This window comes from Lasioglossum baleicum, chromosome 5 (assembly GCF_051020765.1).
Source record: "Lasioglossum baleicum chromosome 5, iyLasBale1, whole genome shotgun sequence".
Taxonomy (NCBI): Eukaryota; Metazoa; Arthropoda; class Insecta; order Hymenoptera; family Halictidae; genus Lasioglossum; species Lasioglossum baleicum.
Window position 1 is genome coordinate 7,791,805 of NC_134933.1, and position 13,509 is coordinate 7,805,313.

At 40.3% G+C, this 13,509-nt stretch overlaps 2 protein-coding genes and 1 long non-coding RNA gene across 4 annotated transcripts in view; 2 read left to right on the top strand and 1 right to left on the bottom strand.

The window, feature by feature from the left end:
• Positions 1-357: 357 nt before the first annotated feature.
• On the top strand, positions 358-4,223 carry Socs36e (Suppressor of cytokine signaling at 36E). Its single transcript, XM_076424264.1, has 6 exons — positions 358-679; positions 1,187-1,794; positions 1,882-2,195; positions 2,278-2,517; positions 2,595-2,861; positions 2,962-4,223. Exons 2-6 carry the CDS (start codon positions 1,335-1,337, stop codon positions 3,250-3,252), a joined length of 1,572 nt encoding a protein of 523 aa, XP_076280379.1. The 5' UTR covers positions 358-679; positions 1,187-1,334; the 3' UTR covers positions 3,253-4,223.
• Positions 4,224-4,295: 72 nt separating this feature from the next.
• On the bottom strand, positions 4,296-6,882 carry LOC143209068 (uncharacterized). The gene is made up of 2 exons (XR_013009038.1): positions 4,659-6,882; positions 4,296-4,558 (listed from the first exon to the last, which is right to left on the bottom strand). It is a non-coding gene; the product is annotated as an uncharacterized LOC143209068 (long non-coding RNA).
• The window catches only part of LOC143209062 (protein Skeletor, isoforms B/C), a 113,489-nt gene continuing 105,388 nt past the window's right edge, over positions 5,409-13,509 (top strand). The window contains exon 1 of one of the 2 annotated variants that reach the window (XM_076424262.1): positions 5,409-5,499. The gene's annotated coding sequence lies outside the window, so the exon portion shown is untranslated. Of the gene's footprint in view, positions 5,500-5,920; positions 6,002-13,509 lie in introns of those variants that run through there. The other variant, XM_076424260.1, reaches the window with a different exon arrangement.

The following is a 13,509-nucleotide window of genomic DNA, read 5'->3' on the forward strand; positions in this document are numbered from 1 at the left end:
AATGATTCTTGCCGAGTTGATCGTAAGGGATCATGTAAATAAGGGCAAAGATTATCTGCTCTTGAGAATCGAAATATAGCGCCATCTTACGTAGCGGTGAAACGTACAAACATTGCAGTGTAAATTATTCAAAATTATTACGGATATAGAAAAATGATTTCCGAAAGGTTTCACTACAAATGAAATACAAGGATCGCTTTGACGATCCATAAAATTCAAGTATGAAAATACATGAAATCATCGAGTATACTGGAAGTGAAATTCCTGTCCTGTCCTGCAGTTCTGTCTATAAATCATTGAGGTTGACGTACTCCTGTGCAAGTGTATATGCACTGTCTAGATTGCATATTATTTGTGACACATGGGAAAGAACCAGTTAGGGAAAATGGCCGACGATGCGTTCGGTCATGTTTTGACAATTTTACTTCTTTGATTACATCAGTTGCAAGTCAGTGCATTGTATTTCGAACTATGATTTCGATCGTATCGTGAAATAAATACTCTGGTCAAGACTAAAGCATTGATCAACACACGTGTCTCGATCAAGGGAGGAAGTCTATCAAAACTTGTCTGAACATGTTTTGGGTAGCTGCCATCAGGAAATACTCATTATAAACGCCAGAAAAATTGGATAGTAACGTTTACAAGGAAATTACACTGTCGAATTTCTTTATCATTGGTAATTATACGTTCGCCTTCATATTTCCTACGAAGATAGATGCAATTTGGTTTTTAACGAAATAATACGTTCGATTTTTGCTGCGTAAATTTTCGTCATGCAAGTTTTACCATTTCTAACACACGACTTTAAATAGATTTAAGAATGACTCAATTTTCGTTTGTGCGTACGGATGTGTTGTTTATATCGAGAAAGAAAAACAATATTATTTGTGAATTATCATTGCACCGAGACATTGAATTTTAGCGAATTTCAAAATGAAACACTTTGTTTTAGATAATTTCCTACGAAGATAGATGCAATTTGGTTTTTAACAAATTAATACATTCGATTTTTGTTGCGAAAATTTTTGTCATGATTTTAATAGACATAAGAATGATTTAATTTTAGTTTGTGTGTACGGATGTGTTGTTTATATCAAGAAAGTAAAATAATAGTCTTTGTAAATTATCATTGCGATGAGACATTTGATTTTACCGAATTTCAAAATGAAACACTTTGTTTTAGATAATCGAACGCATTGTATTGATCGACGACTTATGTGATATAATGTAATCGTATTGCGTAACATGAAAGTATTTATGATATTTCTATAAAAGAGAAATAAGAATGATATACTTTTGAGGCGATAAGATGCCTGTTGGTCCATTTAATAATGGGACAGCATTTCGCTAGTCTCAGAGAATTTTTTAGAATGTCTTCCGAAGTATGTACTAGCGTTATTCAGCCGTCTCAGCTAGAAATGACAAATCAAGATAGCACAGAGAATTTACACAATAACGAAAATAATGGAAACGTACCTGCGTTAAGCTCGAATTCATTTCTACGTGGAGAATGCAAACTGGATGGGAATCTGGACAACGATCGATTAAATTCAGAACTAGATAATCACAATTCTAAATTTGAAACTTTGTATAGTCAGCCGGTTGACTCTCAGGATTCGAAAGCAATTTGTAGCAATGGAAATGTCGCTAATGAGATACTGACTTACAAGCAGCAGGAAGCATGTTGCAGTAGTTCAGATGGTAGTAATAATAGCAGTAGTTCAGAAGATTGTCCCGTAAATCCTCCTTTGAGGAGATCGTCTAAAACTTTGTCGTTTGGTAAACGAAAAAGTAAGGAAACATTCTTCATTTCCGTACATTATTTCCATCATTGGTTAATTTACCTTCTAGCTATAATATAATTTTCAATGTGCGTAGGTAAACAGCGTAATAAGGATCAGAATCCGACGTGCACTCACGTTTTATCCTCTAAGAAAAAACGGAACAATTGGGTATTGAAATTTAATTGCGCCAAAAGCAAAGCTTCGAAAAGTACTGACATTATTCCCGGTCACGGAAATAATAGTTCAGAGTGCGTGTGTACCAGTTATAGAAGAACCGAAGAGCATTCTATTGGAGCTAATGTTGTACTTAACAGTCGATCAGCTCCGCAAAGTCCGGTATTAGGACCGCTTCCACCGAGTCCGGTAATTGATCTTTCGAGAGTCTACCCAGAGGAGTTCCCCATGGAAGTACGTGTCGCGTTTCTTTCAGCGATGATAACGTTCTATAAATTTCTCTTAAACATTGTATCTTTAATGTGCTTTATCGCAGGATTGCGACAAAAGGGCTCGGTTGCAACGGGCCCGAGAAATGGAAGAAGGTGTAGAACCACCTCCTGGATATAAGCCTAAACATTCATCCGGAATACAAGTACCCCCGAATGGAATAACAGTGGACAGTTTAGCGGCCCTGTTTCAAGCCCACGCTGGCATACAAGCCGCTGCTCTCTCGGCATTGTCTCAAATTGATTTTGCGTTAATTCCGCACATCGAAAGACCAGCGCATACGCAGGTAGATGGACCAAGTTTTATTTAACAATTAACGGATAAGCGAAAACTAACTGTTGGTCTGTGATTGCGTGTTTATAGGTTGATTATGTTCATTGCCTTGTACCAGACCTCAGATCCATCACAGCTTGTTCCTTTTATTGGGGCAAGATGGATAGATACGAAGCGGAACGATTATTGGAAGGCAAACAAGACGGTACGTTCCTATTGAGGGACTCGGCACAAGAGGAGTTTCTATTTTCTGTGAGTTTTCGAAGGTATGGGCGTTCTCTGCATGCACGAATTGAACAGTGGAATCATAAGTTTAGCTTCGATTCACACGATCCTGGAGTGTATGCCTCGGAAACGGTACGTCGTGGATCTTTCTTTCGAAGACGAAGAAACACGGTAACAAATAGTTGTATCGCTATCGTTTTCGTTGTTGTCGTTCTGTTCGTTTTTCTTCTAGGTGTGCGGTTTGATCGAACATTACAAGGATCCATCCTGTTGCATGTTCTTCGAACCAATGCTGACGATACCATTGCATCGAAACTTTGCCTTCCCGTTGCAACACCTCTGCCGAGGGGTGATAACCACACGGACAACGTACGACGGTATAAATAAGCTGCAGTTGCCAAAGACACTTAAAAGTTATCTGAAGGAGTACCATTACAAGCAAAGAGTACGCGTTAGGCGATTGGATACCGAAAACGATTTGCAGTCATACGGAAGGTCCATATCATACTTACCTTTAATATGAGTCCCTGTATTCATATTCGATAGAGCTATCATATGCTACCTTATTAATTTTACATTTAAATCTACCAATTTGTCACCACAGTCAGCATATGTACAGTACTGGGACCAAAGATCACTGCATGGATACGGATTGTCGATACTTTGAAAGAAAACAAACAAAAAAGGAAAGAAAAAAGAATATTTATTAATTTTACGCGAGCGCGTTGCGAAATTTGAGAAATAATCGTTTTCCTAATACTGTCCGTCCCTTATTTTCGTTTTTTTTTTCTTTCGCTCTACGTTCTTAAGTAAGATGATAGTTTCTTCTAATGTTACAAACTTGCGGAAAGTATCGATATCTTCACATTGAAATGTTTGATTTAAAGGTTGCAGGAAAGAACGGTTTGGATCCACTATTGTCGTATGCACAGTATTATAGCATCGAGGATTAGAAATTCCTTTCAGATTTCCTCCTAACAAAAGAAATTGCAATATTAGTAACTAAACCATACATACTCTACACTCTACATTAAACAGAACAGTAGATTAATTTAAACGATATGCTATTGTTTTAACTGCATCAACGTTTGCATTACGATTATGTTGTATATATTTTGAGAAGAAGAACATGTATATACAGTACAATGGTTGCTTGAGATACACAACAACACGCTAGAAGTCTTATAATATTTCAGCGATCTGATTTTTATCTTGTTTTCTCGACTTGTTCTTTCTAATTTAATTTAATCGATGATTCGCGCGTAATTCAGTTTATGTTTTTATAGTTGTGTTCGTAGGAAATCGTAAGCTCAATTATCAGGAAGCATTGTTATCTAGTGTAGTCATTGAATTTTTCGATTAAAGGAAAAAAGATGAAAAAAGAATTTGTGATTCGTACAGCACCTGTTGTGCCTACTTACATGCAAAATATCATTATTGAAAAACTGTGTTCGTGTTCACCATTATTAAATATAATGAAAAATGACAAAACTCTATACATAATTATCTATAACCTTGATACAATTATTGTTTAGCGGGCGTGGGTTTATAAATAGAGGAGAATCGTTTCTCATGTATTACACAAATTTTTTTTATTTAAAGCTTCAATGCATCATGCAAAGAATAACATTGTATATACAATTTTCGAAAAAATAGTTTACATAAAATAATTCGCCGCAACAATGGAATGTAGAGACAAGTTAACAATTTCGTGTTAACAATCAGTTGTCATAAACTGTTTCACGTTTTCAACGTGTATTGCACAAATGGTAGTACAACGTTATAGTTGAAGAAAAAGAACGAGCAAAAGAGGGTGATTAAAAATGTATCTGTATGATTAGTATAGGAATTATAATTTCGTAAAAATGTATGTGTCATGCTTGGTCTTGAAGGTTTTTGTTAAAAAACGATACTTATGAAAAAGGATACTTATAAAATTTCTCTCCCATTTCTCAACCATGTAAAGCTCGGTAACAAGCATATACCGAAAATACCAATACTCTATAAACGAAAACAATCTTTTCAACGGATTGATCATATTTTTATAAATATCTGGAACACGTCACAGTTGAAAGAATAAGGTTATGTCAGTACTTCGTAATGTTTACTTTATCGTATTGTTCACTGAAGCATAGACTGATAGACCAGAGCATGCGTTCGGTAGTAGAGGAAGCGATTTCGTCTTCGCTCTCATTGGCTAACTACCCTGTATTGCAGAAAATACAAATGGAGTAAAAGCGATTACTTCGAAACGAATCCAGTCCTCTATTACCACTTTAAATTTCTACATTACATGACATATACATAACTATATATGTTACGATATACATATTATAAAATATATACGAGCATTCAACGAGCATTGCCGAAGTTTACCGATTCTTACCAAATGACCTATAAAACAGTTATGAAAATCGAAACTTTTTCGTTGACATCGGTTTCGATTCGGGTCCTTCACTAATGCAGTAAACTGGAGTAGAGGAACCGCAGACTTCTTAGATCACAAACAAATTGTTATAAAAATACTGCCGAAATAAAATCACCAATAAATATTCAAATGTTCCCACGTAGGTACAGAGGAAAACTGTCACCGCAGCGAGTTAGTCGACACATTTTCCTCCAGATGGCTCGCCATACCTAATTTCTGATCATCCTACGTGAAGGAATAAGTCATGGCTCATTACCCGCCCAACCGTTTAGTGTTCCCAGTGTCCTGCTAATCTATTCAAGTTTCCCATATCGCGTGGGAGGATCCGAGACCAACAAAAACGTAAGTGAACGTTGCAAAGCATCTTTCCACTCGATTCAACGGTCTCTTTATTAAACTATTATATAAAAAAAAATCCTCCCAATATCTGAATGAATATACAGATCTTGCGTTCACCAGTATCGAAAGCGCCCGCCATTTGTCATGCGCTTTCATTATTTCCGCGCAAGCTAATCAGTCGGAAGAAAAACCGATTAAACAACAACGTTGGATCGAAACGATTGAAATAAAGGAGTACCGGCAGGTTAATAGCGGGAAAGTAGGAATTTCCTCGCGGTAGAGGGACGCGCGGGAGGGTTTCCCGTCGCGGAAAATTTGAATTTCGAGCGGCAGGGCCGTGGCGAGGGCCCGGCGCCGTGGTCGCCGTTGTGACGCGAAAATTCGATTAAAGTTCACGCGCATGGGCCGAAGGAAATCCTGTTTTCTCAAATTTCCCGGAGTCTGTCAGGTGGCACCACGGCGTTCACCGGTCCGCATACGGAGCAGTGCGATCGGTTTTTGTTAGGTTATAAGAGCGAACAACCACCGGAAGCCCAGACTCTGTCCCCGCGTAGAGATAGGATCCTTGTCAGACGAAAAAACAAAGGCGACACACGGTGGCCCCTTTTGTCGTGTCCACCCCCCGTGAGAATTTCGTGAGTGCTTTGAGCTGTGGCGGGCGGTGAGATGGCTGTCTCTTTCTCTCTCTTTCTCTCTTTCCTTTTCTGTATCTTTCTCAATTTTTCTCTCTCTCTTTCTCTCTCTCTCTCTCTCTCTCTCTCTCTGTTTTTCTCTGTTTTATTTTCTCTTTACCTGGTGTTTTTTCTAGATGTTCTCGATTAATTGTATATCGACGATTAACTCGCTCCGCGACGTCATACCATGTCCTCGGTGTACACAATAATGCACCCTCGGTGCATCCAGGATCAGCTCGACTACCTAGATTCGGAAATTGTTTGAAAACAGCCTGGCCTCTGCTAGTTTTTCCTTTGATTGTACGATGGGATTGTCGGCAACCGGTGGACTCTGTTCTCCAGGATTCGACTGGTCCACATCCGATCCGTTTCGATTCTTCGGTGACGGAGACATTTGTTTGAGACGGGCACCGAAATCGACCCCGCTTCCTATGACAATTGTTCAGTTGATCCTCGAGGAACATGAAAGTTAGAACTGCGGATCTTTATGCGTTTACAGAGTCTTTGGTCGGCCGACACTCGGTAAAGTGCTTGGGAAAGATGAACGAGAGTTTTGTCTTCGCTGGGACGTGATACGACTCCTAATGGGGGAAAGTTCTTCTTCCCGTTTTCAATTGCGTAGCAGTCCGCGAACGTGGCTTCTCTGGTATCTTATCAATTCAGCGTCCTTTAAGTGTTTAGAATAATCGAGCACGATTGTTACCATCGTTCGAACGTGATACAATCCGTAACAGAGGGACCAAATTTCTTCTAGCTTCCAATTATTCGGTTGGAGGAAAAGTTCTGTTGTATTTGACAGAAAACGTTCGAATTTTTAATCCTTTGCACTAGGAACTACTTCAATTTCTTCCGACCTAGAATCTTTCCATTCCATATGATTGTTTTCATTTTATGCATATTAAACTGATGCAATTTACTCGTGCAGTACTCGAACGTTTAGTAATTTATTTGGTATAAAACAATTTAATAACGTAACAATTATTTCACGTGCCAGCAGCACGTGTTTTTTGTTTATCTCAAATACGAAAGAACTTCCCCTGCAACCTAATATCTGTAGCTGTCAGGAAGAACGCCGCATGTCGCATACTTTCACTTTCGAGACATTGCCGTTTAAAGTTTCAATCACTAACGTTATGACATAGGACATCGGTTAAATTGCATTATTTTTTAAGCCTCTCGAGTTCGTTTTTATGACTTTTTTCTGGTAAATACGTAAATCCTATACCATAGAGCTCAATCAATGCATACACTAAAAGCCCAAAAAATTGCACCTTTCGTCTCCTAGAACTCGGTACGTTTAAACTCCTCTGAAAGTGATACAACCGGTAATACAGAGGCGGTGAGTTCCTCGTTTCCAGATGTCCATCGTAAAAATCTATATTCGCATAAAGATCCGCAATAACGCTTCGCAAAATGTCCTGCTGTCGCGTGCACTGGTTGACAGAGTTGGGAGAGCAGAGACGTTTCTAGAACCAGAAGTCGAGCTACTCCTGTCGTACACACCCGGATGCGACTGGAATGTTTTCATTTTGGCTGTTCGGTGTTAGCGCTGTTCCATAGCATAGCTGTCTCACCTGCCTTGGACTGTTCTCCTTTGCGTTCCGTTTTTCTGTTCGTTGCAACCGTCGGAAGTTTCGCCGTGTACGGCGAACTGTTCTGCGGCCTCTCGGCCTCGATTATACATCGACTCGCGGGCACTATCGACGCGGAATATCGTTTGCGGGTTGCCGGGAGAGAAAGTGAACTGTTTCCTTGTGCTTGGGCCGTTCGGACCTGATCGCCGGTTAATTGCGCCGTTATTCGACTTCTGTGCACGTCGACGTCGACGGAACGGCCGAATGCCATTGGATCGCGTTCGATAACGCGTTGCAGGATGGGGGAGAAGACAGAGAGCATGTTTTCCGCGATCGAACGTGTCTCAGGACGATGATTCTCTGCTCGGAGTTCTCGGATTCGCAGCAACCGGCGAGGGGGCTTGGTTTATTGATTTCTCCTCGCTGTTTTCTTAGATGCTCCTGTCACGCTCCGCTCGAAATTAGGCCAAGATCGAGCCCGTCCCGCGGACCAACCGGAAAAGACAGAGACGGGGCTTGAAAACTGTTATATGTAACATCGATTTCGGTTCTTGAAACGGCTAGCGAGCAACTTCTGTCCCGAGCAACCTTTCCCGCTGTTATATCTGCTTCCTCGGAAACGTGACGGACGCGGAACCGGTATCGAAGCCGAAGCAAATATCAGTTGGAAAGGACCCCGCGCTAAACCACGTGAAATGGGTCCTCGGCAAAAATGGCTGAATTTGAAATATGTTGTACCTGTTGGGTCACTGAACAAATGTATGTCAGGCAAAATGTCAAAAAATGGACAGTTTCGTTGTTTCAACCCTTCAAAAGATCAATGCGGTTGCCATTATAAGGGAACAATATGAATTTCTAGTGAACGAAATAGTTAAAGAATAATTGTTTATGATTAAAACAATTATTATTATTGTTTCTTGTTCATTTTTTTTTTGCTGTCCGTTATGACTTTACCCACTTTAAATCATGAATCAGTTCTTGCAAATAATAACATTTTCAAACTGTTCAAACAATACTGTCGTAAACAATTATTCTTTAACTATTTCGTTCACTAAGAATTCATATTGTTCCCTTATAATGGTAACCGCATAGATTCGAAAGTGATATCTTTGCTGGTCTGACCTCAGGCTTTTGAAGGGTTGAAACAACGAAACTGTCCATTTTTTGACATTTTGCCCGACATACATTCGTTCAGTGACCCGAAAGGTACAACATATTTCAAATTCAGCCGTTTTCGCCGAGGACCCATTTCACGTGGTTTAGTGCGGGGTCTTTTCGGTTGTTCGTGTCCGTTTTAACCGGAACCTTTCTACGAGGCTACGCGGTTCGAAACAGACATTTTTGGAACCGTTTCAAGCCCCGGACACGGGGAGGGAGGCAAACGGAGAGTAGTATAGTGTCCTGGCGCAGGATATTCACGGAAATACGAGAACTCGCGTGAATACCGTCCGCCGAGGCCGTAAGAGTTAATCGTTTATTGATTCCGCGTGATTTCGAATGTGCTGCTCTAGCCCGTTCTACACCGCTGCACTATTTGGCGCCGTATCTCGCGCGAATCTGTGTTGAATCCACGTCTCTCTATCTCTCCCTACCTCTCTCTCTCTCTGGCCATTTTGGTGTACGTGTTGCAATGCAACGAGCGGTTGGATGTTTATGTACAGCGCCGTTCATAATTAGTCGAGCCACTCGCTATTGTTCGACGCAGATTGCGCGAGCCGTGGCTCCGATCGAATTACTTCTGCTTTTCACATCTTTTGCCTTGTACAACATACAGAGAACGGGACTGCATTTGCACGGACTTTAGATATGCCTTGAATGAGTAATTTCCCGCAGAACCATCCCTCTGTGATCTCGGTAATTGTTCTGATCCAGCAGAATGAGCGTTCATAAAGAAACACTGGGACACTGTTCGATTTACATCGCGGAATAAGTTTCGACCGCCGCGCGATGCACGTATTTCGTAGCAATATTGCCATAGTATTCAGTTTTGTATCACATTTATGGTATGCTCGTGTCGTTCCCATGTAGCCTAACACTCGTTGATTATTGACTGTAAATTAAAATGTATTACATATATTTAGGAATGTTTATCTAGAATTGCTCTGAGTAAAAATCATTCGCAGCGAGCGGCCGGGGTTTTTGTTTTCATTCTAAAGGTGATGTAAATCCTAGGGGATGGAAAGGGAACTACATCCATAATCTCAAGAACGAGGTGAATGAAATATATTATGTATAATCATTCGCATAGCCGCTATAGTTCGAGCGGAAAAATTCTCAGAATCGAAGAGTCGGTTTTCTCTTGAAAATTAAGGTCGGGGGAGGAAAAGAACTTTCTAAAAAATCGATCGAAACTCCTTGAGAATTCTCTATGAAAATCGGTTGAGCCGTAGTAAAATTGGCGCAGGACAGCGATGCAACAGGGACGAGGTGACGGTGGTTCACGAATGGAAAGACTGCGACGGTCACGCGCACTTCGGGCGGTATTTTTTTCTCTCGGAAGGGGTGGGAAATACAGGGCGAAACGAATGAAATTAAGCCATATGGTTATATCGCCGGGGTGTGCTCGGGCCCGATGCGCGGCACCGCGCAACTGGTTGATTTATCGGTGCTTTCGCGTAGCGAAAACTAGCAAGAGGACCGAATTGGATTACGCTGTGTGCACAAATTGCTTTATTCAAATGCAATTTAGGGGTCGCGCGTCTTTCCTAGACTGCAAAAGAGAGTTTAAAGAGGCCATTGTGTTAGCCAACGTTTCCCACGTACACACACCCGCCGATCTATCGATTTCCTTTAGTCGCCGCGCACTGTTGACTGTCGAATTGAAAGAACCGGCGATACCTCGAGGACTGTTCAACCTTTTCAGACGCTACCGTCTTCGTCTTTGCATTATCCACTCCGTCGTCTTTTAACATAAATATCCCGACGTTGCTGGAACTTTCTAGACACGGTGACGATCGCATATTTGCGTGCATTGGGCAAGATTAAATGTTGAACAATTTTATTAACACTTTATTATATTATTTGTGGTTGTAAGGAAAAACGCCGCATGGCACAATTTCAAGAAATTTGAATTTATACATTAGCTGAGCTTTAGAGTATAGGGTTTATGTATTTACCAGAAAAAAAGGTCATGAAAACAAATTCGAAAGGCTCAAAAAAATAATGCAATTTCAATTCGAAACTTTAAGCGGCAATATCTCATCGAAAGTTCTTCCTGACAAATGATGTATTGTTTTATAAAAATTACAAGACTGAATTTATTTAGATTCTTCACACTTTTTCTAATAATACGTGTTCGAATAAAGAAATTTATTGAATGGTTTTTAATGAAATAATAATTTCAATAATTGAAAAATAAACAACGTGAAAGCGATCATTTGAGAGTTGCCCTTTTCTGAACTTTGTAATATGAATATTCTAAAGAAACATGTCGTTTCTCTATTCCTCCGTCTACAATAAATTACTGACGTCAGATCATAGGTTCCTCGAAACTAAAACAGCCTGTAGAAAGGTTCAGAGTAAAAATATAAAATGTACGTAAGTGTACGACCGCACAGTAGAGTTCACTCCCTAGGCGAGGTAGAACGGTCTTCCGGATCAAAGAAGGGTTGATTTCATCAAGAGAGTGCGGGTGGATTGTAAATCGTATAAACTCGCGGGAAACGGCGGACCAGTGCTATCGAATTTAGGGAAGATCGGTGATGGCAAGCGACTCTCGTCGACAACGCACAGCGAGACGAAACGATCCGACGGCGATCAAAAATCGATTTTCGTAATACTGTATTGCTATACGGTCAACTCCATTCTCGAATATCTGCTTTCATTTTCTTGTAACGAGGTCTTATGATTCCATAACTTTAAGTCACGTTTCTGAGAAATCTTACTTCGGCTAATGCAGTTTAAATTAGTTACACAGTTCGTTGTAAGTCTATCGATCGTATTAGGTACACAAATTGGCATAAGATGTTAATAACTTCTTTAATAATACTATATAAGTGAAAGGAGTTACGTCTCAACGAGAGTTTCAGCTTCTTCGAAACTTTTCAAGAGTTGCAACCATTTGCGATCAATGTAATACCGTATAGAAGAATGAACCCTCGTCTCCTAGAAACGAAAAGGATTGTGTTTTACATTGTGCTACTTCTTAAAGAAAACGGCAATCGGAAATGAACAATATTTATATTTTTAGTGACAGTGATCGCTGTTTCACGATCTGAATTTTTGGAAAGACAATCATCTTAATGGCTTGAAGAAATCGCGCGTGTATACATAGATACGTGTATATTTCGAATATCTGCACACTTTGTATTAGTAATTATTAGACTGCGGGTCTTTATGCAAAATAAATGTGTTCTGCATTGATTGCGAGAAGCAGGAATAACATAAAAATTGATTTCATCCCTTATAACGACTTTGTTACATTGAAAACAACATTACAATATTCTTGAATTTTTTAAATCTTTTACTGTTTTATTTTATATTTGCCCAAACATAAAGAAGGTTTCGTCCAGCTAGCACCTCGAATAGCAGCACTGTGTGACGGTGCGTCAAAGCGTTTACGATGCTACTTCAGGCTGTGACCTTTCTCATGGGAACGTAGGTGGACGCTCGATGCGTTAGCAGTTTAGCAGTGACGACATTCATTCGGTGATGGGTGCTGATTACGTCGCAACACGATATCGGTCATCATCGTGACCGCGTAGGCGTAGCTACGTTCTCGTCAAACAGAGAAATTTCGCCGTGTTTGAAACGGATCAACTATGTACACGCGAGTGGGCAACGAATCTCGGCTGACATTTCCGCACAGACCTTTTATCAACTTTTACGGCGACCTGCAGCAGCGCGTGGGCGCGCGTTAGGGGGCTTTAGTATTCCACCACCACCGGTCGAGAAGGCATTAACCGTAGTTATCGTAGGGGCTCGAGCGCAGAGATTCACCCCCGCGTTTCCAAACGTTAGGAAACACTTTAGCAAATCACTAGTCACTCAGCCTCCCCACGATGGAATCGTCTTCCCCGATTTCGCCGATATCCTCGAAGGGCCGGAGTTTATCCGCGATTTATTTAAAGTAGGATCGTAATATCGGACCGTGAGTCCGTACTTTCTGTTGTCCGAGGTACTCGGACCTCGGCTTGTCTAAAACCGCTCTAAGCAGGGGAGAATCGAAATAATTCGGCAATTTAGGGGCAAGGGAAATGATTTTCGATTTCATTCCTCTCGCTGTCGATGGAGAGAAACTCCCTCATTTTATACCTTGCATCAGGGCCGTGCTATGATACAGAGAGGCGGCATAAGCGGAGAAATAAAAATACAATTTGAACCATTCGATAATTAAAAATCTTTACGCAAAAGGAGAATAAAAATTTCAAATAAACTTTTCTCATTTATATTCTGGACATTATCCTTAATTCTCTGAATGAACGATTCACGGTTCTTGAATGAACATTTTAAGAACATTATTGTACCAGTCTCCAGTCAATACTTTCGGTCGGAAATGAATCAGATATAAATGCAAATGATTTCCAGGAAGAATTGCATGATGTATATCGCGAATGCTTGCATATTCTATGAAACCTTTGGATGTTTAAAATTATTTCTAAGATGAATAAAACACTACTTTAGAAGTTCAATAAGCCGAACAGAAGTTAGAGATCTGTCATTAATTTCTATTGAATCACGTCGTTGGTTCAGAAAGGTTCTGGAGGGTGTTGCTCGTTCAAGAAGAACCCGGGCAGCGAAACCCACGGGCCAGTTACGTATAATGG